Consider the following 25934-nt stretch of genomic DNA (forward strand, 5'->3'; position numbering starts at 1 on the left):
ATTTTTTCCCCTAATCATTGGTATTATGTTCTCACAATTTAAAAATTAGTTGCCCAAATCTGTGGCAACTGTAGCTTATATAGTAAGCAGTTTAAAGTTTCACTGTTTTATTATATGGTACTATGAGCAACATGAACCTCTGGTTCAGAATTTCTTAAATGGCAGGATATCAGAATAGTGCTGAAGGAATGTCCTTACGAGTCTCAACATGAGCAGGACTCGATTCCTAATGAATGGAACAAGGAATGATGCAGCCAACTGTAGACCAATTTGTATCTCTGGAATAGTTATTAAGGTTACTGGAGAGAATAGTCAGCTGCATCCAGAGGTGGATAGATAGCACTTTAATTCTTTACAGAGAATAGCAGGGTGGCTTTGTTAACGATATTTGCTGCTTGTCATCTCACAATAGAGTGACAACAGAGTTAGATAATGGGGATGAATATCCCAGGATATTGCAAGACTCTGCTAAGGTATTTGACTGGATTCCACACTGGAAACTGTTATACAAAACTCAAAGGGATGGGTATGCAAAATAAACTTATGACATGGATTAGAGAGTGGCTGACTGATAGATATAAGAAAGTGATGTGTGAAAGTGCCAAGTCTAAGATAAGGAGGATGACAAGTGAGATACTACAGCGGTCTGTGGTTGTATCTTGTATACTATCCACATTGTCGTGGAAAGGCTTAGACGTTGGTTATGCATTTTCACTATATAATTTAAGGAAATTACAACGTACTAGGATATACATTAAAATAAATTTTAATATATTTCTATATTTTGGCAACGTCACATTGCCATTTTCAAGAACTTAAGTGCAAGACACGTGCACGCAGGCACAACAAAACAGTAAGTGAGGAAGAAGAAGGAAGTTATTATTTCTCCTAAAGTCCTGATTGTGCCCTCTAGTGGGCAATGTTGGTATTTTTGGGCAATTGGGCTGAAGGTCTTCTGATGTAGGTTTCCCAAATTTGAGGAAGTCTCATGCAGCTAAATTTGTTGAGGTTTGGATCGTTTCTTAGGGCTGAAGCTGATTCCATGAAAAGCCTTTCATATCTGTATTTGCTACGGTGTATTATCCTGGCTTTCTTCCACCGTATTCTATGGCCGGTATCCAGCGCATGGTCAGCAAAACCAGAGTGGCTGTATTGGTAAAAACGGATGTAGTCCTTGTGTTCTGAAATTCTGATATTTGCTGTCCTGCCTGTTTGGCCAAATGTTTAGCTAAACATTTGGCCAAAGCTCTCTCACACTATACTGGCAACACACCTTCATACATAAAAAACTCAGCCCACTTCAAAGCCAGCATAGAAAACCTTACACTCAAACATACTGACATAATGGTCAGTTTTGACGTCTCCTCCTTATTTACAAATGTCCCACTCAAAGAATCCTTAGAGCTAATCCAAGCTAAATTTCCTCCTGATATCACAGCCCTATTTCAGTTCACAATGAACTCAGGCTATTTTGTTTGGCAAGGAAAATTCTACAAACAAATAGAGGGGACAGCCATGGGTTCTCCACTCTCCCCACCTTGGCCAACTTTTATATGGAGACTTTTGAAGAGGAAGCCTTAAACTCTGCTCCACAAAAACCAACCGTTTGGCTTTGCTATGTAGATGATGTATTCGGTATTTGGCCACATGACTCTGATGCACTCCTCTCCTTCTTAACACACTTAAACAACCAACACCCCAGAATCAAATTCACCCTGGAAGAGGAAAAAAACAACTGCATTCCTTTCTTAGACACACTAGTCACCCGCCAGCCTGATGGAACCTTGGTTTTCTCAGTATATAGAAAACCCACCCATACAGGCAGATACATTCACCAACAATCCCCCCCCCTCACAACAATATGGAGTCATTAAGACACTACACAACAGGGCTAAACTTATCTGCTTGAATGACAATGCCCTAACCACAGAATTAAACCACATTCTCAACACTTTCTCAGCCCCCCCAAAAAATCCAAAAAATATTGAAACCAGTAAACCACAACCCCCCCCCCCCCAACTCACAACAAGGATTACTCTAAATCCATCACCGTACCCTACATCCGAGGTACCTCGGAAAAAATCACAAAAATCTTAAAAAAACATAACTTTAACTTCTTGTTACAGACCATATAAAAAATTGGCATCCCTTATCTGCTCTACTAAAGACCAACCTCCCCCCCCCCCCTAGACCTACCTGGTGAATACCAGGTCCCTTGCAGTGTAAGCTGTCTTACTTTGGCCAAACAGGCAGGACAGCAAATATCAGAATTTCAGAACACAAGGACTACATCCGTTTTTACCAATACAGCCACTCTGGTTTTGCTGACCATGCGCTGGATACCGGCCATAGAATACGGTGGAAGAAAGCCAGGATAATACACCGTAGCAAATACAGATATGAAAGGCTTTTCATGGAATCAGCTTCAGCCCTAAGAAACGATCCAAACCTCAACAAATTTGGCTGCATGAGACTTCCTCAAATTTGGGAAACCTACATCAGAAGACCTTCAGCCCAATCACCCAAGAATACCAACATTGCCCGCTAGAGGGCACAATCAGGACTTTAGGAGAAATAATAGCTTCCTACTTCTTCCTCACTTACTGTTTTGTTGTGCCTGCGTGCACGTGTCTTGTATTTAAGTTCTTGAAAATGGCAACATGACGTTGCCGAAATATAGAAATATATTAAAATTTATTTTAATGTATACCCTAGTACGTTGTAATTTCCTTAAATTATATAGTGAAAAAAAACTATCCACATTGGAAGCTAGTCTAGAGGAGAATATCCCATTATATGCTGATGATGATACAAAGTTGGGTGAAGTCATAAGGAACATATCTGATATAGAAGCCTTGTAGGATTGAACTGGGTTCCATGGGAATGAGGAAGCACAGATGAAAATAAAAATATCTAGCAATGAGTAGCCAAGATGATATTTGATCCTGTGGAATTTCGCTTAAGAAGAGAATAAGGTGAAAGAATGTAGTCTGCAAAGTTTGAGAAACAGGAAGAGAGGAGACATGATAGAGCACAAGTTGGTAAAAGATCTTACAGCAAAGATATCAGGGAAATTTTGCAGCTCATGGTAGGTGAGGAGAGGAGAATATGGGATCATCTCTGGAAATTGAGTAAGTGTGGTCAGGAAGCACGTGAGGCCAAAGCTCTTTTCATGATGTGTTAGATGCTAGTGAGCAATGTGAGTGCATCGTTAGTGAATATTTTGAAGGGGAGACATGATAAGTATTTGAGCACTGTATAATGTGATTGAAAAAAAAAAGGCACTCTTTCTCAAAGTCCTTGACTCCCTAGAAGGTGCCAATATATAATGATTATATATTATATAATAATAATAATAATAAAAAAATTTAATAAAATGAAATATCAAAATCAAGAACTCTGTCAGAAGTAAATGGCAAGGAACTTCTTGGTTCCCCTATCAGAACAACATCATTAATATCCTTTACTTTGTTTTGATTTAAATCACTTATAATCTTGCGACAAACAACTATAAGTTATTCCACATTATCACCTACCCCAGAAGAAAACTAATGGGCATGAAACAGTGCTGTCTGGGAGTAGTATACTGAAAAATAAATTCATAAAAAACAATGCATGGTCTTAGTACTGCATTTAAGTAAAATAATACTAAAGTCCAATTTGCTGAAGATTGTAAATGATTGACTGTTAGTTTGTAATCACCATAATTTATACTTTAAATGCAAAATTTTTTGCTTTGTATTTAAAGTAAAAGGAAAAAAAAAAAGAAGTCAGTCTTTATATTTATAGACCTTCAGATTTCATATGCCCAATTTGCTAAGTGGATAGTGTATCTGTATGCAAGTAATAGGATATATAATAATAGGATAGTGTATCTGCATGCAACAAAAAATCATATCCCACTGTGGTATGCCTTTATACCAACAGTGGGATTCAATGGATTCAATGACACATTGTGGAAGGGCACTCCATTCAATACCACTTAATCCTCCATCTACCATCCATTCACTGTATTTTGTGTATACTTCTTTGGATTATATGCCTGAAAAACGAAGTTTCTGGAGGGGGGGAGGAGATGAAAAAATTCTCTTGTAAAGAGAAGAACCAAGCTCAGAAAGTTGGGTAGAGCGATAGTGAGTGCACAGGATGTCAAAATTTTGCAGAATGATTTGGATAGTTTGGAGGACTGGGCTATGGAGAATGGATGTCAATTTAATGTGGCAAAGTGTAAGGTTATGCATTTTGGGGTGAAAAGATTAGCAGCAGTATATCACATTGGTGGAACCGTACTCCAGGAGATTGACGAGGCCAGGTATTTGGGAGTGTTGGTGGATAGGGAGTTGAAGTTTAGAGGGCACATCGCAAAAGTGGCTAAATCAGCTCATGAAATCACTTGGTTGCTGAAAAATACTTTAACAAGCAGAGACAAACAGGTCATTGTTCCTCTGTATCAAGTCTTGATAAAACCTCATCTAGACTACTGTGCCCAGATATGGGCACCAGGGTTTCTTCTTAATGGGGAGGAGGTAGAGAGGATCCAGAGACAAGTGACCAAGATGATAGCAAGTCTATGGAATGAACCTTATGAGAACAGGTTGAAGATTTGTGGGTTGCAGAAATTGGTTGATAGGCAGAAAAGGGGTGGTATGATTGAGACATTCCAATTACTGAAGGGTTTCTATAAGATTAATTCAGAAGATATTTTTGAGAATAGGACAGGTGGTGGTAGGACTAAGGGCCATACATGGAAGCTGGGCAAGAGTGTGGTTAGCAAGGGTGTTAGAGCTAGGTTTTTTACTTGGAGAGTGGTGAATGAGTGGAATTAGCTGCCGGAGTCTGTTGTGGGTGCCATGACTGTGAATGAGTTCAAGGCAAGGTATGATAGATACTGTGTGAATGTCGAATAGTTGTTCTTGCCATGATGTTAGGGCCTCCCTCGATGAGTCTATCGACTCCTTAGAGTTGCCCGTAATAATAATAATAATAATAATAATATTTTCCAATTGAAAGGTGCAATGCCCGATCATTCTTTCAACTGCACTAAGAAAGTACATCTTTAGGCAACAGATAAATTTTGCTGAGTTATGATTACCACCTTAAAAATGTTTAAAGTGTCATCCACAGCAGGAAAATCAAATTATCTAATTTTCGCTTACTCATAGAATTAAATATATGATAGGTTTATAAATCTTTTGTGGGCACATGGTTCATATATATGGAATAGTTATTAAGATTACGTGGAGAGAATAGTCAGCTGCATCTAGAGGTGGGTAGATAGCACTTTAATTCTTTACAGAGAATGGCAGGGTGGCTTTGTTAATGATATTTGTTGCTTTAGTCATCTCACAATAGAGTGACAACAGAGTTAGATAATGGGGATGAATATCCCAGGATATTGTATGACTTTGCTAAGGCATTTGACTGGATTCCACACTGGAAACTGCTATACAAACTGATATATGTATATATATATATATATATATATATATACATACACGAGGGTGGTCTGAAAAGTTCTTGGCCTAACAATGAAAAAACGAATTTATAATTTCAAAATTAATTTATTTTTCAACATAATCTAACTTAAGACTAATACATTTATTCCAGCAATGCTCCAGCATCATTATCCTGTGTCTCTGTAGTGGTTCTCAGTAAGATCTGCAAAATACCCCTCTACAGCTGCAATCACCTCTTGATTTGAAGAAAAACACTGACCAGCAAGGAAGCGTTTTAGTTTTGGGAAGAGAAAGAAGTCAGAGGGAGCCAAATCTGGGGAATAGGGTGGATGTTCCAAGAATTCATAGTGCATATCTCTTAATTTTCCCATTGCCAAAACACTTTTGTGGGCAGGTGCATTGTCCTGATGAAAGATAATTTTTTTCTTCTACAAAACGGGTCTTTTCTCACGAATTTTTTTGTCTAGTCTGGTTAAAAGATTGGAATAATATTCCCGGTTATTGTTTTATCCTTTTCAAGATAATTAATAAACAAAATGCCTTTAGCATCCCAAAACACCGATGCCATGACATTTCCTGCTGATGGAACTGACTTTATCTTGTTTGGCGCAAACAACCGGCTTCTGTCCACTGTTTTGACTTTTGTTTGGATTCATGTGTGTTAAGGTGAATCCAAGTCTCATCCATAATAATAAATCGATGCAAAAAATCAGTTTTGTTCTTGTTAAAATGCTCCAAGCACTGTTCAGAGATTTTCATGCCAATGCGTTTTTGATCTGCTGTGACCAAGCGTGGCACCCATCTCGCGTAAAGCTTTATTCATTTGCAATTCTTCGTGCAAAATATATCCTACAGGTTCTTTTGAAATGCCTATAGTCTCAGCAATTTCATGCACTTTGACTCACCAGTCATCCAACATCATATCGTGCACTTGATCAATTATTTCTGGTGTTACACTTTTTGGATGTCCTTCACGTGGATCATCTTCAAGGCTGGTACGGCACGTGTTTAAACTCGGTAGCCTATTTCTTAATTGTCGAAAACGAAGAAGAAGAGTGCCCATAAACTTTTATGAACTTCCAATGAATTTCTTTTGGCATTAAACCTTCTTTTACAAAGAATTTTATAACCACACCATACTCAATTTTATCCATTTCAAGGGATACAGATAACACTTTTGCTTCAGACAGCTGTATAAAACAATCTACTTGATAGAATAACTTGCAGTTTCACATGAATGCTTATGACAGATGTACCAACATAGAAAAAAAAATCTTGCCGATAGTGTTGCCATCTATGGTCGTGGCAGAGAAAAAAAAAAAAAAAAAACTTGTTATAAACATACCTAAAAATTATTAGCATGAATTTATGTTATTACAAGTACCTGAGAGCCAACTTTGAAAATTTTAGGTTTGTGTGGCTGCAATAATGTTTAAATAACTGATCAACAAATTTTGGAGGGGGGAGGAATATACTGGCAGTTTGTGGTTTTTAGAGGTGTTTAAGGAGTAAAGCTGTATAACGAGGAGACTTCCATATAGGCTTTTAAGGAATGTCTACTCCTCAGCTTTTTATTATGCGCCTTGTTAGGTATCATCCTGGATACTGAATGAATGAGGATAACTATGCAATTTGAGATTTAGCCAACCAAATTGTATTGTTATTGGCTTAAATCATAACGCAAAATGATGGTACAAGATAAGAGAATTTCATGTTGGTTGGGGTGTAGCCCACTTAAACATGGCATCATTATTTTCACCAGAGAACTAGGGTGAACAGTGCAAAGCCAGTTTACCGGAACATATCCGAATTCAAAATCAGCAGAGTTGAAGATTGGAACTATCAACATATTTGTAAGAAGCATCAATGAAAAAGAAATGGAACTAGCAGAAGAAGTGAATAAGTACCAGATCGACGTAATAGGTGTGACTGAAACAAAGATGACAAAAACAGCAGAAATTTTCTAAACAACAATATTATATTCAAGAAATAACAAATAGGAGAAAAGAAGTAGCTATAATATTCAACACTAAATACAAGGATAAATGTTCTTGAAAGGTAGACAGACAATATCAAGTAGAGTAAAGTGAGCAAATATTATTATTATTATTTAGCCCTCCAAGGAGTCAAAAGACTCATCGCAGGAAGTCCTTCCTAAGAAACACAAGCCTATCAACTCAACGTGGGAAGTCCCTCCTAGTAAACACAAAGTCTATCATACCACCCCTTAAACTCATTGACCGTTCTCGCTCTCAGCACTCTATCAGGCAATGCATTCCACGGTTCAACCACCCTCCATGCAAAGAAACCACTCCTCACCCTCTTACTTATAGTTTCCTTTCATAATTTCCAGGGATGGCCCCTTGTCATCATTCCTTCCTGCTGTTCAACCAAGCAAAAGAACTCCCCAGTATCAACCCTGTAACCACCTTTCAACAGTTTAAAAGTCTCAATCATATCACCTCTCCTTCTTCTACCCACCAAACTCTGCAGTCCACATTCCCTCAGCTGATCCTCATAACTAACATTGTATAGGTCCTGAAACTGTCTTTGTTATCTGCCTCTGTACCCTTTCCACAGCCAATCTATCCCATTCAAATCCTGAGGACCGAATCCGAGAACAACAGTCTGAGTCTGATCAGGGTCTTATACAACGGAATGATAATGCTTTTATCTCTGAAGGTCAGCATCCTTCTCATTATTGCAGCAATCCTTTGTGTTACCTTCACCACCTTTGCAATATGTCCCTTGAATTTCAGGTTTTTATCAATCATCAACCCCCCAGATCTCTTGTCTCCCCTACTTCCTCCAGTATATCTCCTCCAATAGAGTATGCAGCGTCCCATCGATGTGTCCCAAACCTTCAAGAACTTACGTTTTGCTGCATTAAGCCGACACCCCCATTCATTTGCCCATCTGTCTAGCTTATTCAAATCCTCTTGCATGACTACCACATCTGCACTATTACTAATAACCCTTCCCAGCTTCACATTATCTGCAAACAACTGAACATCCCCCTGCAATCCACTGACAATGTCACTGATATAAAGGTTAAACAATATAGGTCCCAGTACTGAGCCCTGTGGGACCCCACTTGTAACCCTCTGCTTCCTTGAAACTGTCCCACCATACACAACTCTCTGATATCTATCAGACAGCCAATCCTGAATCCAGTTAACCAACCTGACATCCAAACCCATGTGCTGGAACTTAAATATCAGCTTATCATGTGCACCCTGTCAAATACCTTCACTAAATCCAAGAAAATATATGCCTTTCCCTCATCTACTGCTCTTGTAACTTTATTATAAAAGGCTAGCATATTACTAAAACAAGAGCGCTCCTTCACAAATCCATGTTGACGCTCACAGATAACATTACCCTCATCTGTCCAATGTTGTATACGGTCCCTAACTAATTTCTCCAAGATCTTAACAACTACTGATGACACACAAACTGGCCTATAATTAGACATTTCCAGTCTGCTACCACCCTTATGCAATGGCACTATCTTACCTTCCTACCATTTCCTGGGTACCTTTCCCATAGCCAGACTTTTATTGAAAAGCCAGGTCAAAGATCTCCAGCTGTCAGTTCCTTAACACATTCTCTCAAAACTCGTGGTGAAATACCATCCAGTCCCACAGTTTTACTGACATCCAGAGTACTCTGTATTTGGAACACGTTCTCCTCCTGTACCTCTAAATCCTGAACCTGCCCTATCCCTCTAGTATTAAAATTTACTCCTCCAGGATGAAATACACCAATAAAGTGTTCATTGAACAGTTCCACTATGTCCTCTGCATCAGTCACTCTTCCCATTTTTATCTCACAATGTCATTCTTCCACAATCATTTCTCCTCCTACTGGCCTAAAAAAAATCCCTAGGATTTTCTTTGGATCTTAGGGCCAATCTCTTCTCATATTCCAGTTTTGCCTTCCTTACCATACTAATCGCTCTCCTGGCCTGTGTCTTATATTCTTCATGCATCTGCTCTTCACTTTTCTCCTTATATCTCTTCCATAGCCTCTTTTTCACATGCAGCTCCTGTTTAATATTGTTTGTCATCCACTTTACACCAAATTGTGTCCTCTTCTTCACTTGTGGAATACAGCTTACTATTGCTGCTAACAAATATTCCTTCACAATTTTCCAAGCACTAATATATCCAGGCTTTCCAATTCCTCCCTCCATGAAACTTACCCAAGCTGATGTCTAAGACTATTATAATCACCTGCCTTATAATTCCACAATGTTCCCGTTTCTTTGATACTCCTGCATGTCTATTCATCTTCCAAGTCAAAACAACATGGTCACTCTCTCCAACTGGTGGGAGAGATGTCATCTCAGTTATTATCAACTCTTCTGATGCTATGACCAAATCCAAAACTTTTGAACCCCCTTGTTCCCTCTATTACATGTTGCCTAAGATATTTGTCCCTCAAGAATTCTAGAAATTCCATTCCCTTATTGCTACATGCATATTCCTCTCCCCAATTTATACTGATGTAGTTAAAATCTCCCATAACAATCATTCTTGGTGCACTTGCCGAGCTCAACTGTCTAAACATCTCCTGGTCCCCACCCTCTGTGCTCCTTGGTTTGTAGCAACACCCCACTAAATATCCCGTCTTGCCTATCTCTACCTCACACCATATGCTTTCAAAATCATTAGAGTCACTACCTTCCAAAGCCTCCACTCTTAGAGGAGAGAAGTTGTCACTTATCATAAGCAGTACTCCACCACCATGCTTTCCCTTTCTGTCCTGTCGAAAAATGCTGTACCCTGCTACTTTTATTCCTGGTATTATATCCTCTTCTGTCAGCCACATCTCGGTGATCCCAATAATCTTTGGCCAGGCTGATGCTATCAGCGCCACCAATTCCTCTCCTTTATTCCGAATACTCCTGGCATTAGTATAAAGCATAAAAATGCCACTATTGTTATACCCAGCATTATCCCCTCTAGACTCCACTGGGCTCAGTGCTACCTGATGTTGTCCCCCTTCTCCCAAGTACCCTTTCACACAAGAGGCCACCCCTACTACCATCCACCTTGGGCATTCTAGTTTCCCTGCATTGACACACTGACTCTTTCAGAACAGCAATCTCTCCAGATGCCTACACTCTTCCTCATTCAAATGCAAGCGGTCTCTCGGATACAATTCCTCTCTGTCCTCAAACGCTCTCCAAGCATCCACATATTCCAATCCTCTCTTCTGAATATCACAATGGGGAACTGGACAGTGAGATATATTTATGCCTGTGGTCCCAGAGAAGTCCCACCTTCTGTGGGACCACATATTTCCTCCATTTCTTTCTTCATAAGAAAGAAATGGAGGAAGTTTTTGAGGCATTACAAAAGACAGCTCATATAAAGAAAATGGAAAAGTTGGTCCTTGTTGGGGATCTAAATAGCAGAGTAGGAAATGATTACCAGATATATAAAAATGTATTAGTAAAATTTGGAGAAAGGAGGAAAACTAATAATAATGGTAAGTGCCTGCTAGATTTTTGCTCAGGACATGGATTAATTATTACTAACACCATGTTCCAACATAAAAATGTGCACAAATTCACATGGAGAGAAGATGCAAGGAACAAGAAAAGTCTCACTGACTATGTTATTGTTGATAGTATTTCTCTACTGGTTCAGAACCAAAGAGTGCATAAAGATTTGAAATTGGAAATGATCACTATTTAGTGTTGAACAAGATAAAATCGAATCTCATATTGTAAAGGGTGTGTGAGAAAGTCCTGAAAGGAATCAAAGTTGAGCAGCTAATAGAGGTGAGTTGTAGACTCAAATACACAACCATTATTCAAGATAAAAAATGAAAGAGATTTAAAACAAGAACCAAACCTTGAGATTCAGTAGCAAACTCCAAAGAAAACATTGCTTGATTGATTCAGTCAGAGAGGCATGTGGTGAGGTATTCTGCAAGGACAGAAAAATCAGACCTCCATAGTAGACTCAGAAGTTAAAGAGGCAGGTCAAGGAAATGGAGAAAGCATATCGAAAGTTCCTGGCAAGTAAGTCAGTTTATGCTCTTACAGAATACAGAGAAAAATGTAAGAAAGTGAAGCACTGTGTAAAACTAGCTAAACAAAAGTCATGAGAAAACTTTGGTAAGAATATAGAAAATAAATATCAGGAAGGTGGACAAAATATTCTGGAGGGTCAATTGAAACAAGCTTAGAGGAAAGAGTGATATAAAAGGAATTAGAGATGATAAAGGCGATATGAAAACTGATGATCAAGATATTCTCAATGTTTGGAGTAATTATTTTTGAAAGGCTACTAAATGAAACAAGCAGTGAAAGCATGGTGGTAGAAAACACTCAACAGGAATGCATAGGTTTGGGTTTGATTTGATTTTTATGGTACAAAGACATCAAATCATATATACCACACCAGGACACAGGTTACAGCAGTACACGATAATCAGTTAGTAGGATCCATGCCCTTGGTGGGATTCGAACCCACAGCCTCTTGGCTGGAGAGCAGATACACTAACCACTCAGCCAACCAGGCCAACAACAGGAATATACATTCATACTTGAAATTGAAAAAGCCATCAAAAACATGAAATGTGGGAAAAGCAGCTGGAGTAGATGAAATTCAACCAAAAATGTGAAAATATGGGGGTATAAAAGTTTTACAGTGGCTAGACTGCTATGATAATTTCAATAATGTCTATAATTTCAGAGTCAGTATAGTGATGAAAAACAAGTGTTTCTTTGTAAATAGTCATTCATTTTCTTCATTAGGCCTATATCTTTGGAAGCAGGTCCTGTAGCACTTTTTTTTTTGCGTACCCAAGCAACTTTCTTCTTGCTTTTCTTTCCTTTCATACATTACATCCTATAAAATCATTGCTAACATTTTCATTAGGAGACTTATCCAATAACAAGACAGGCCACAACTTATGCCAGCATTTCTTTAGTGTTGATGCTTGTACCTTCTTGCAATCACTAGCAATAAATCAAATCACTTCTTTCATAACTGTCTCTACAGGCTTGCCAGCATTTACATGTAATAAATGTTTCAAGAAAAGTGGCAATAAAAATCTTCAAAAATAGCTTTCAAAGAGTATAATATCATGAATAACGGATGTACAGTATGTATAAAAAGATGAATATATCATTTGTTTATTTTGCTATCTGGGAGTAAGGATAGTTCTGTTTAGCATAACTAGACATTGAATCATAACTCTTAAATAATATGATGTTTTATCTGACTTCAATAAAATTATAAATTATTCACTAAAGTTATATTTATAGAACTTACTACACATAGTATAGCACAAGAATATTTTAATATTTGCCAAATATTTCAGTCTGAAATTAACAGACTATCATCAGTGACTTGATAGGAACAGTTTTACAAGGTGGAATATAAACAATTGATCATTCAAAGGTAGAACGAGCCACTTGATGTTACATTGCTAAACAGTAAAGAGAGGAAAAATTTCATCAGATCAATATAAAAATCAATATATTGATCATCAGATCAATATAAAATCAATTAATACCTATAATTTAGTGATAACTAAATTATAGGTATTAATTCACAATTTCATATAATAATCTTAATTTATAAATAACATTAGACCAATGTAGGAATTAAAAGTCTCAATTAAAAAAAAAATGAATGTGTTATCCGGATTAAACTTTCCCATATTTTTGATAAGGACATACAGTCATTTCGATTCAAGTTAGGGCATTGAAGTAAGGCCTCAGAACTCTCCTTGAATAGGCGTTCAAATTTATAGCGACATCTGTGTAGAAGGCGAGTCCTGAACCAGAAAATGTTGTGGCTTGTCTCTATCCTGTGTTGTGCCAATCCAGACTTAACGGATTTATTGTAAAGAATGTACAACTGATATTCTTGTATTCGATTTTCTATAGAGCATCCAGTTTGTCCAAAGTATGACAGATTGCAGTCACACGAAACTTGATATACACCAGGCAGCAACATAATTGAGTGTTTATCTTTAGAAGAGGAGAAATAGGTGGATATTTTATTAACAGGGATATGAGTGGCTGTTAAATCATATTTCTTCAGAATTCTTGAAACTGGTTCTGAAATTCCAGAAATATATGGAATTAGAACTCGACATATTGATCCTTTGTTGTTCTGGATTGGATTGTAGGAACTGAACAGATGTTGTGTAGTCTTTTCGGAGAAGCCATTTAATTTCATGTAATGTTTGATAGTGGAAAGATCTTTTTATTTTTTCAATTGAGACCTAATTCTTACATTAGTCTAATGTTCTCTTTAATTGAATTTATAAATTAAGATTGTTATATGAAATTGTGAATTAATACCTACAATTTATTCATCACTCTGATGAAATTTACCTCTCTTTAGTGCTCAGCAGTATAACATCATGCGGCTCGTTCTACTTTTGAATGATCAAAACTGATGATAGTCTGTTAATTTCAGACTGAAATATTTTAGCAAATATTAAAATATTCTTGTGCTAATATGTATTGATAATTCTTAATTTCATGTCACAAGTGTCAAGAATAGAATTCTGTTCCTACATGGGGAAAGCTTTAGCAAAAAAACCAGTTAAACTAGGTAAACTATCTGTAATACAAGGTAAGCTACGAGTGAGGATCATTTTCTAAAAAAATGCTGCGACAATCAGATTATTCCTAATTTTGCTAAGATAAAAGAAACCATTAAATCCCCTGGAGCTCATAAAATCTACAGGAACACCAGCTTAGCTTTAATCTGTAATCAACTCAGAGCAGCTAAACATGATCTTGCTATTAACATTCGTTGAGTTGCTGATCTCCGAACTTTTATTTCCATAAACTTAGACCCAGAGCTTTCCGACATAGTTCTTAATGTGGCTAAATGCTCTATACAACATTCATTTAAAAGCAGAATTGACATCTAAACTGTAAATTCAATGTCCTTGTTTCTAGACAAATCAAGCCTTTCTATATTCCAGATAATTGGGTAGTCAACTTGTCCAGTCTCCCTTTAATGAGTAGTGAAATACTCATCCTCTCAAAAGGACATGATTTTGCTGTAGTTCCTAAAAAGATTCCTAGAAGTTGCTTCTATGCTACTTAAAGCCAAGCTTTCTCCTTCTGAAAAGAAAGCGCTACATTCCTTAAGAAGCAACAGTCACCTTGTTATCACAAAAGCAGACAAGGGAAAAGCGACAGTAATTATGGATTCTTCAAATTACAGAAGAAAAATTTCTTTTACTTCGAGATTGCTCAACATACCAAGAACTTGATCATGAACCCACTAACAGGCACCTGAAGAAATTAAATTCCCTTCTAGATGAGGTTATAAGTTTAGATGCATACGCTATAGAAAGGTTAAAAATGCATTTTGCAAGACCTAGATTTTATGGTCTACCAAAAATTTACAAGACAGCCATTCCTCTCCATCCTATACTTGACTGTATTGATTCACCTACTTACTGCATAGCCAAATATTTTTAATGCACTGTCAATCAATAAAAAAATGGGAAAAAAAAGTTCTGAAGACTTAGCTAAATGAAACATATCAATATTCCAGCATGTGATGAAAGCAACAGCAAGTTTTAGAGGTAGATTTGGATTTAAGAGCATCAGCATGTAACTGTGTATGATTTGTTAACAGTACAAATGGTGAGAGTGATCATGAAGTATTGATTTGGGAAGTAGTCAAGCAGGGAAGTTACAGTCAAGAACAGATATATGTGAAACTATAAAGCATGTGATTACAGAAATCACCAGTCAGCAATCATGAGATGATGATAATCTGGAAGAAAGAGGTTAAGCATGGGAATTGGTTAGGAAACATTTGACATAATATATAACTTATGCTAAGGTCAAGCGATAAATAAATTAGGAAAGAGTATAATAGGGTAAGCAGTGTGGGAAAAGAAGTTATGGGGGAATATAAGAAAGCAAGTAATAATGACCAGATATCTGAGACTATAAAAGACAGAAAAATGATAAGTATGGTAAGGAAAGAAAAAAGCATAATATGAGAGAATACTGATCAGACCAAAGGATATCCGAGGGAATTCTGCTGTGTGGAAAGCAAGTGGAAGTATAATTACAGAAGATGCCATTGATGAATGGTAGCAAAGTGACTACAGCTGAGGATGTAGAAGAATTATTTATTAAACACTTTAGAAGCATATATTATTCTGATTTGAATGATGTGCAACATTTACAAGGGAGGAAAATGCTGCAGGGACAAGAAGTGAATGAACAAAAGTGTGTGAGATGATAAATAGATTGAATGTACCAAATTGGTTGCCTGGATAAGGATTACAATGACATATTACCATGAATTTTTAAGGATGCAAAAGAATTATAGTGCCTTTGACCTGGTTGTTTAATGAGTATCTTGCAATAGGAAGGGTGTTCCCAAGGAGTGTAAAGAAAGCAAAATAGTGTTACTGCAAAAAATGTGGTGCTAGAACAGATGTTTCGAATAACAGACCATGGTTAATAACTGTGGCTAAGAGTGAAGAGAATGGTTAGGAATTGAATACAAAATGGGGTTGGCAGATATATGATTATTTATAATGGTCAGTATGGTTTTAAAAGATAGGGTCTCATCTTATGAAGACAAGACTTTGTCTAGTCTTAGCAATCTGCTTGCATTTTATGATAACATGATGAATGTGTTGCATAAGAAACACACATACAGTGGTCTTCTTGGATTTCATAAAGGCATTCCACATATAACAAGTTGGTGTACTACTGGAGAAGATGAGAATGAATAATAGACTGGTCAAATGGATACAAAACCGATTTACTGGCAAACTGTGTATGGAGAGGTGTCCCAAAAAAGGAGTTATATGGAGTGACACAATTTCAAGTCCCGTCAGGAAGATTTAAATAGACTTATAGACAGAACAAATGAGTGGATTGCTGGTTTAATTTTAATCATCACTTTGGAACGTAACTGCTATGCATTATATTAGTGAATTTTGCCCCAGAAGGGGGATGAATTTTTATTTATTTTTTTTTGGGGGGGGGGAGAATTGATGGCCAACAGATATGTATAAAGTTTAGAATTCAGATTACAAGTGTTGTGAGCACTATCACAGTACATTACTGCTGTGTTAAGGAGCACGATAATAACAATAAGAGATAATAATGAGGCTTTACCACTGTACGAGGGATTTATTAGATTGCAACAGATTGCATGCACATATTTTGTCATTTGGTTTTGTCATCTCTAGAGAGGCTGATGAAATATACTGAAGTTTAGCAGATAGGCAAAAAGAAGTGAAACAATAAAGAAATCTGCATTGCTGAGGGGATTTTACCACATTAATATGGAAAGGGTTATCTACAGAATGGAGAGCAAGAATGAGAAGTCATCTGTGGAAGATGTGTGTTGTGATGTGGTGAAGAAAGGAATGAGGAATATATTTTTTACACAGAGAGTGGTCAATCAGCGAAATATATTGCCAGAATGTGGTGTTGTAAATACTCGAGTGCAATTTAAGGTTCAATATGAAGCAAACAATATTTGTTTGTAATTTTCAATAACATTAAGCACATAACTGATATAGAATCCTTGTAGGTTGAGTTGAACATATGTATTATATGGACAAATGACAAGTTCATTGATGCTAAGTTTAAATATTAACAATAAAAACATCATTGTGCCTGAACTTACTTTTAGGTCTCTCCTCTCCAGATGAAGTAATTCTGGTCCCTGTATGTCATGCTTAATGAAGTTGTCCCGGTATTCTCCCATTTGAAGAGAATCAAGCCAGTGAGCAACTTCTTCTGTTCCCCATGATAGTATGGATGATGATGATGATGGATCACCTGATGTTATTTCTGTTGGAGTTCCACAGCCTGATCCACTACATGAACCTCCAGTAGGAAAGGAACCACTTCCGGTACTTCGGCCTCCCTGAGACACATCTGTCTTGATTTTTCCCTGTTTCTTGAACTTCAGTTTGAAGAGGCTCTTGTGATGACGCTTTTGTTCTTGCTACCAGGAGATGATGTTCTTTAGGAAAAGTCTGATCAGTTCCCATTTGTGAGTCATGCAGATCATGCAAAGTCAACAGTTAAATAATCCAAAACTTGTCTCCAAGAAACAAGAACTTGGGCAAGGCTCAGGAACCATCACCTTAGATTTTAGTGGAGACTCAATTGTTCAAATAATAAATAGTATATCACCGGACCAGAATACACAACATGCAGGCAGTTGTGCTTCTTCAATAGCAGCTATCTAGAACTAGACAGCCAAGAAAAAATGATAGCAGACAAAGCTTCCACTAACAATTAATGCATGCTGCAAGGCTGCAGAAACAGAAACTAAGGAATAGTCAAAAATAGAAAAGAACTAATACCTATTTAATGCAGCTTCAAAATAAAAGTGGATTTAGTTGTTATTTTGAAGTTTAAGTTTTCAACAACAAGTCACCAATAGTAAAATTAGTAGTGTTAGATTTAGAAACATATTTTCCACTTGGTCAGAACAGTGATGAAAAACATATCATTACAACTATTGATAGAAGATAATATGGTAAGAGAAAGCAACAAGCAGCATGACTATAAAAGTGCAAGTCAAATAAAGAGCAGTGCATTTAATAATGTTAGAATGCCTTTATTAAGTATAACATATCTTTCATCAATTTAATAATTTGAAAATATTAGAAATGTTAGGGCATGCCAAGTGAATGCTGCATGAAAGAATTACTTAACTACTAACTAGAGCTCACAATACAATAAACGTTTTACTGCTATACATGAATATTAATAGTATATTATTTGCATAAGATGAATAAAAGTTTAGATATATAAACAATGAATAACAGCTAAAAAGATATACAATAAAATAACTATTGTAAATATGTAAAAGTAATATACATTGTAAATAATAGCAAGTAATGTAATAAACAAATAAAAACTGTTATAATCCTTTCTTTTAGTGTTGCATGGTGATCAGCATTCATTTAGAAACTATGGACTTTACAACCGTGTTACAAATAACTCTTTTAATTTCCCAACATTTTGATCTTCATATTAAGACCATCATCTGGAGCAGTGTTTCCCAACCTGTGGTCTGCAGACCCCAGGGGTCTGCGAGTAATTCAAAAGGGGTCTGCGGGATAGTTTATTTTCATTAAACTTTATCTTATCATGTTGCTCACACCTGGCCTAATTGATATGTTCATATTCTTCCGAATATTTCCATTTATAACAGTATTGCATTGTCATAAATGACACATTTAGTGTTGTAAATTTGCAATTTATTACTTCACCTTTATGATATGTAAAATATAAAAAAATTTCCGTTTTTGATTTTATGTTGGCCGCAGTGAATTAACATTTGCTACAGGGGTCTGCGACATATTAGCATTCGTTACAGGAGGTCTGCGACATCAAAAAGGTTGGGAAACACTGATCTGGAGTATATACAAATATACAAGGACAAGCTGAGTTACATTACACACAGTAAGCTAAAGATACGATGATCTGATCACCAGTTATTCTACTGGCATGACCTCTAGTGAAAAAAAAAAAATTACAAATTAATTAATTATTTAAAAACTACATCAAAGTTAAATTCCATTTAAGATAAACATGAGAAAAACATTCTTTCTTATAGATAGTCTTCTTTCAGTAACAATGATGTCCTATTTTAACATTACAATTGTTATTTTAGATTTAGGATTCTGGATTACCTACAGTCTTGTTTATAGTTAACTCTTAGAGAGAAAGGTTCCGTGGGTACAATATGTGCTTTCCATATGCTTGGGATTTTTAGACCATCATTATTGTTCAGATTGGGGTGGTTGATAAGAATCTCACAGGCTTCCTTAAATTTGCGTTCATACCATGTTTTGGTGTGATGTAAACAACTGGTGCTTTTCCAATGGCATGATCAGAAAGGCCAGCTTCACCATAGTTATTATATTTAATGTGTCGTTTATGTTCCTTTTGTCTGATAGGAATTATGCGTCCTGTTTCCCCTATATATGGTATATTACAGATGCAATAAACACAGTATACTCCAGGGTGGACTGCTGGCCCACCCTGGAGTATAATTTTTTTCCTCCACTAGAGATCATGCCAGTAGAATAACTGGTAATCAAATCATTGTTTCTTTAGCTTACTGTGTGTAATGTAAAGCTTGTCCTTGTATATACTCCAGATGATGATATTAATATGAAGATCGAAATGTCAGGAAATTAAAAGTTATTTATAACACGGTTGTAAAGTCATAATTTCTAAAATGAAAAGCTGTTATGCATTTTATAACCATATTTGATAAAGTGTAGCTAATAATGAAGTATACAGACTATATATAATAATGTTACTAATCTTTTAAATAAAAAAACAACAACTAATGACTAATTAAATAATAACACTACGAAATTAGTTTTTGATTATTTCTATAACTCCCCATTTCATTCAGTATTATCTTTAATTTATGGATAAACTTTCAAAACATTGAGTTCTTGTATATCAATCTTATGATATACAAGAAACCAAACATCTCGTGCCAGTATTACGTTATTAGCAACAGCTTATCCAGAATTGACTAACTAGTGCAAGCACAAAAAAGTGAAACAGGTCATAAAGTTTAAATCACGCCATTATTGAGAATTTTGTGTGTGTGTGTGTGTGTGTGTGTGTGTGTGTGTGTGTGTGTGTGTGTGTGTGTGTGTGTGTGTGCGTGTGTGTGCGTGTGTGTGTGTGTGTGTGTGTGAATGAATAAGAGAGAGAGATATGTGCACTGCAAAGTTAATAATCACCAAATGCTCAATTTTAGTATCTTATCTTGTGATTACAATTTATTTATTTATTTATTTTTATGGAAATCCCACTCAGAAAAGATTGGAAATCTATACCCCGTTTTTACTGCAGGCAGATGAAGCGTTACAATCGCTCAAAACCCTTGCTTTGTAGATGAAATGTCTTTTTCACATCATCACTCTAATAAACAAGGTGGCTGTGTCACACCAGATGACAAGTCGCCACCCACATAAAATTAAATCTAAAAATTGTCACCAACCACATAAAATTAAATCTAAAAAATTAATTTTATAAAATAAAATTAATATTCTGATTATTTTTTATTGAAATAGTCTTGGAAAGCTTATGCTCAGTAGTGCAACAAGCTCTCATCCTCTGCAACAAGATTACAAAGCTGCACCCTTTAGTATGAGCATCCTATTCACATTACAAGGATTTTAAAATGAATATGGTCTTTCAATATGCAGAAAGGCAATCCACAAGTGTAAGGAATTGTATATATTTGGAAGTCATTAGCTTCTTTATACGAGTTGCCCCAGTCCTGAAAATAGTTCAGGTCCAAACTTGTTTGCTTACATTGGATAAAGGATCAAACCAAGAATATAATTTCTTGGTATCTTTAATTTATAGTATAATCAAGTGGAAAAACTTACAACTACCTCTAATTCAGAGTATTTTAATAATAAGGTGTGACACCTTTTGGCTACTTGTATACGAAAATATGACTTCTGCATTACTTCAACCTTAGTATCTCCTGTGGATCTGGCTCCCACTGATGAGACCTCAATAATGGTCTGGGTAGTGACCCTTTCCATAATGCATAGCATTATACATCTCCGCAAGGAGATGTGCTTTGCATTATGGGATACTAAGGCAAGTGACTCAAAGTCATTAGTTTCTTTATAGTGGTTGTCCCAGTCCTGAAAAAAGTTCTTTGCTTACACTTAGGTAAAGGATCAAACCAAGAATATAATTTCTTGGTATCTTTAATTTATGATGGTGGCATCTTGAAAAGGCCATATAATGTGGGCGTATCAAGCCTTATAAAGAGAAATAACAACTACCTTTTTCTACTTGTTAACTTGTTCTTCAATTGCCAAGTAATCTTATGGGCTACCTTAGCAATATATCCTCTAAACTTTCATCTATTTCACCTTAGCTTCATCTAATTCCTGGAGTACAGTTCTAGCTTGTAATCTATTTATTCCAAAATGCATAACTTTACATTTCTCCGCATTAAACTGATAGTCATTATCTTTTGCCCATATTTACAAGTTATTGAAATAGCCCTCCAAGCTCTCCACATCACCTTGATTAACTATTACTCTACTTAATTTCACATCATCAGTAAAAAGCTGAATATTTCCTTTCAGCTTATTCCTATATCAGTTATGTACAAATTAAACAGAATGGCTGGGACCATTGCCTCAATTCTGCCACTCCATACACCACTTTTTGATATTTTTCCCAGCAGCCACTCTTTTATCCACTTAATCAGTGTCATATCCATCCCCATTTGTTCTAATTTGCATAACACTATTCCATGTGGTATTCTGTCAAATGCCTTTGCAAAATCCAGCAAAATCATCATGTAGCCATTTCCATTATCCAACTCAGATGTTACTCTATTATAAAAAGTTAGTAAATTACTAAGGCATGACCGACCCTTCACAAAACCAAGTTGCTCCTCATACAATATCATATTCTTATCCATCCATTCTTGAATTCTCTTTTTGGCCAATTCTTCCAGTACTTTTACCACCACGCCTAAGATACTGATTGGTCTATAATTAGATACTGCAGTCTTAGAACCTCCCTTATGCAAGGGAATTATTTTGCCCTCTTTCCATTCCCTTGGAATTCTATCAGAGCTCAGACTTAAATTAAAGAGCCTAGTCAGAGGCATTGCCAATTCCCAATATCCCATCTAATTCCACTGCTGTATTTACATTGAAATCCTGCACTATCCTCAGAACCTCCATTTCATTCATTCATCTCTGTTCCCATATCAGTGTGCTACATATGTTAGAGCAGTAACCTCATTTGGATGATATACCCTTGAAAAGTGGTCACTCAGTAACTCAACTATTTTATCTGTTTCTGTCACCTCATCACCATCAAGCACTCATTAAGGTTAATCTTCCATAGTTATTCTTCCTCTTACCTTGCCACATAACAAAAGAAATCTTTGGATTTCCTTTGGCCTGCTTGGCTAGATTCTTCTGATAATCTGATTTTGCCTTCTTACCATGCTAGTCATCTTTCTTTCCTGAGGTTTTTGCACTGTTCATGACTTTGCTTGTCACCTTTCTTTCCTGAGGTTTTTGCACTGTTCATGACTTTGCTTGTCACCTTTCTTCTTACATACCCTCCACAGCATTTTCTTCTTCTGAAGCTCATGTTTTTAATGATATTACTCATCCACTTAACTGCTACCTGATTAACTCTCCTTAGCTCAGGTATACAGTTTAATGCTGTTTCCTCTAGATGTCCTTTAACTATCTTCTATGCACTAATAACATCCTTCCCTTGCAGTGTTTTATGCCATGGCACAGATTTAAGCTTCCTCCTAAGCTTGTCATAATCACTTGTCTTGCAGCTCCACATATACTTCTTGACAGAATATTCCTCATTTTACAATCTCTTAAGTCAAGACCTCACGGTCACTTTTGCCAATTGGAGGCAACTTGTGGTCACATTGGTTATGGATAGCTCTTCTGATCCAGTGACCAGATCCAATATTCTCACACCCCTAGTCTGGCCATGGAAAAGGTGACCAAGGAGCGGAAGGAGGATAAGATGGTGCCATTGCAATAAGGTTGGTAACAGACTGGAACTGTCAAACTATAGACTAGTTTGTATTTCATCAGTAGATGTTAAGATTTTGGAGAAATTAGTGAGGATTCATTTACAGCATTGGGCAGATGAGGATAATGTTATCTGTGAGAGTCAGCATGGATTTGCTAAGGGGGGGGCACTCTTGTTTTAGTAATATGATTGTTTTTTATTATAAAGTTACAAGAGCAGCTGAGGGAAAGGAATATTCTACCTTTTTTTTTTTTTGATTTTACAAAGGCTTTTGACAGGGTGCCACATGATAAGCTGATATTTAAGTTGCAGCACATGGGTTTAGATGTCAGGTTAGCAAACTGGGTTTGGAATTGACTATCTGATAGGTATCAGATAGTTGTGTATGAAGGAGTGGTATCAAGGAAGCAGAAAGTTAAAAGTAGGGTTCCACAGGGGCTCAGTACAGGGATTTGTATTGTTTAATCTTTATATCAATCAAATTGTCAATGGATTGCAGGGGGATATTCAGTTGTTTGCAGATGAAGTGAAGCTGGAAGGGTTATTAGTAATAATGCAGATGTGGTAGCCCTGCAAGAGGATTTGAATAAACTGGACAGATGGGCAAATGAATGGGTTTTCAGTTTACTGTAGCTAAATGTCAAGTCTTAAAGTTTAGGATGCATGAATGAAAGACTACATACTCTGTTGAAGAACCTATACAATAGGAAGTAGGGGAGGCAAGGGATCTGGAGATGATGATTGATAGAAAGCTGAAATTCAGGGAACATATTGCAAAGGTGGTGAAAGTAACCCAGAGGATTACTGTAATACTGAAAAGGATACTGACCTGCAGAGATAAAAGAGTTGTCATTTCATTGTATAAGGCCCTGATCAGACCACACCTAGACTACTGTGCTCAAATTTGATCTCCAAGATTTGAAGGGGATAAATGAACCATGGAAAGAGTGCAGAGGTGGATAACAAAGATGATATCAGGACTGTACAATGTTAGTTATGAGGACAGGCTGAGGGAATATGGACTGCAGAGTTTGGTAGATAGAAGAAGGAGAGATGATATGATTGAGACTTTGGAGAGGTACAGGGGGGGGGGGGGGGGACAAGAGCCATCCCTGGAAGTTACAAACAGAAGTTGTGAGCAAGAGGGTAAGGGATTGTTTCTTTGCATGGAGGATAGTTGAACTGTGGAATGCATCGCCTGATTAAGTGGTGAGAGCACAAATAGTCAATGGGTTCAAAAGTTTCACATTTAATAAAGCAGATTGTATTGAGTATTATTCCACTGACAGATGCTATGTGACAAAATAAATATATCACTAATAATATTTACTATTTTTTATTTACATCCTAAATGAATTTTTACTGTCATATCCTGTACACCCCTTGTGGGTACATGGCAGGAATTTGATGATGATGATGAATTTTTTTTTTTTTTTTGAGAAAAGTGAAACAACACAGTACTAGGCTATTCCATAATGCAAATCTAGAAAAAAGAGGTCTACTATTTCATCATATAAATATTTATTATATGTGTAGAACATATTAAATTAGATATAATAATTTAAAAGCAAATGACCACATTGAATTGTATGCTTATTAGCAACTAATGTTCCTTTATCTATACTTTAAGCAACTATATTAACTTTGCTATCAGTTATCATTCTTACATTAGACAAGATCAACACATGCTTTCAAGTTTTCTTAAACTCCAAAACAAAATTTAATTTACATTAAATATAATAATCAAGCAAAGAATAAAAAATTTATATCATAAGAATGTTATACCAGTTAATTACATAATCATACAGAAATAATTTTCCATGCATCAAAATTTTGATTTAAAGCTTTTCATGCAAGTATATAGAACATTAAAATTTGAAACATTATCACATGGCTTACCTCTTCATCCATGTGGAAATATATTAATCCTTGAGACTCTGTACACTTTTTTAATTCTATAGCAACAAGGCTTAGAGCAGAACTCAACTTTCCCTCAAGATCAGGGTGGATATACTTTATAGAAAACAAAAGTTATTTTTAAGAATTAGCAAGTTTATTGAGACATTGCAAAAATTTTCCTTTTAGTACAGAAACTAAATAAGTATATGTGTCTTATTGTAAGCCATAGTCAATTTTACTCAAGTATAATATAACATATATCCACACATAAGTAATTTGAACTTTAAAGATACTGTAAATTATGAATGACAATATGTTAGCTGTCAATAAAGAGTACAGTTATTCAATTTCAGTGTCAGGACAATATTAAAAACACTTCAATTCTGCACACCAGAGCATTGAATGACAGAAAAGAATGCATATAATAAGTTGTCCCATAAGTTCCAGTTCAATAGGACAATGTATGTATTTAGCAAATTACAGAATATAAGAGGGAAAGTTGTTGTAAATCATGCTTTCTATCTCAAGTGCTGGAATTTCTTTTACCTAGGACAGACTGTTATGGCAGTATTCTCTTGGCATCTCAACAGTAAAAAAGCTATCACAATGCTGCTAAGTTGATATTACTACCAAACACACATACCACTATGTCGTAGTACCATAAACTGATAGGAAACACAACACTCACATTTCACAGCTTTCCACATTTTGCCAAATAACTGAGTTCTGGGGAGACAAACTTAGAGAATACATATTACAAAAAAATTTATAGTCAGTTGATCAACCCATAGTACATTACCACTGCCCATATACAGAACTAATGTACTGTATATGGGCAGTGGTAATGTACTATGGGTATGGACAATGGTTTGGGAAAGGAACTTATTTACATTTGATTTAAAAGACTGTACAAAACTGTCCCACAATACAGAAGTAGTGGGGACGAAGGAGGAGGAAAAGAAGCTTGTTCTGTGGGTTTCAAAGGTGCATTGTGAAGAGACATTGAACAACAG

At 36.2% G+C, this 25934-nt stretch overlaps 1 protein-coding gene across 1 annotated transcript in view; it reads right to left on the reverse strand.

Annotated features, from left to right (window-relative positions):
• Positions 1-25934, reverse strand: part of LOC150094898 (diacylglycerol kinase delta) — a 566581-nt gene that overhangs the window by 10945 nt on the left and 529702 nt on the right. Inside the window, exons 27-28 of the mRNA XM_090411584.1 lie at positions 24922-25035; positions 17114-17437 (exon numbers count right to left, since the gene is read on the reverse strand). Coding sequence (XP_090267710.1) covers positions 17114-17437; positions 24922-25035 — 438 coding nt within the window. The remainder of the gene's footprint in view (positions 1-17113; positions 17438-24921; positions 25036-25934) is intronic.

This window comes from Typopeltis vanoorti, chromosome 21, assembly GCF_054136105.1.
Source record: "Typopeltis vanoorti isolate ZY-2024b chromosome 21, IOZ_Tvanoo_1.0, whole genome shotgun sequence".
NCBI lineage: Eukaryota > Metazoa > Arthropoda > Arachnida > Uropygi > Thelyphonidae > Typopeltis > Typopeltis vanoorti.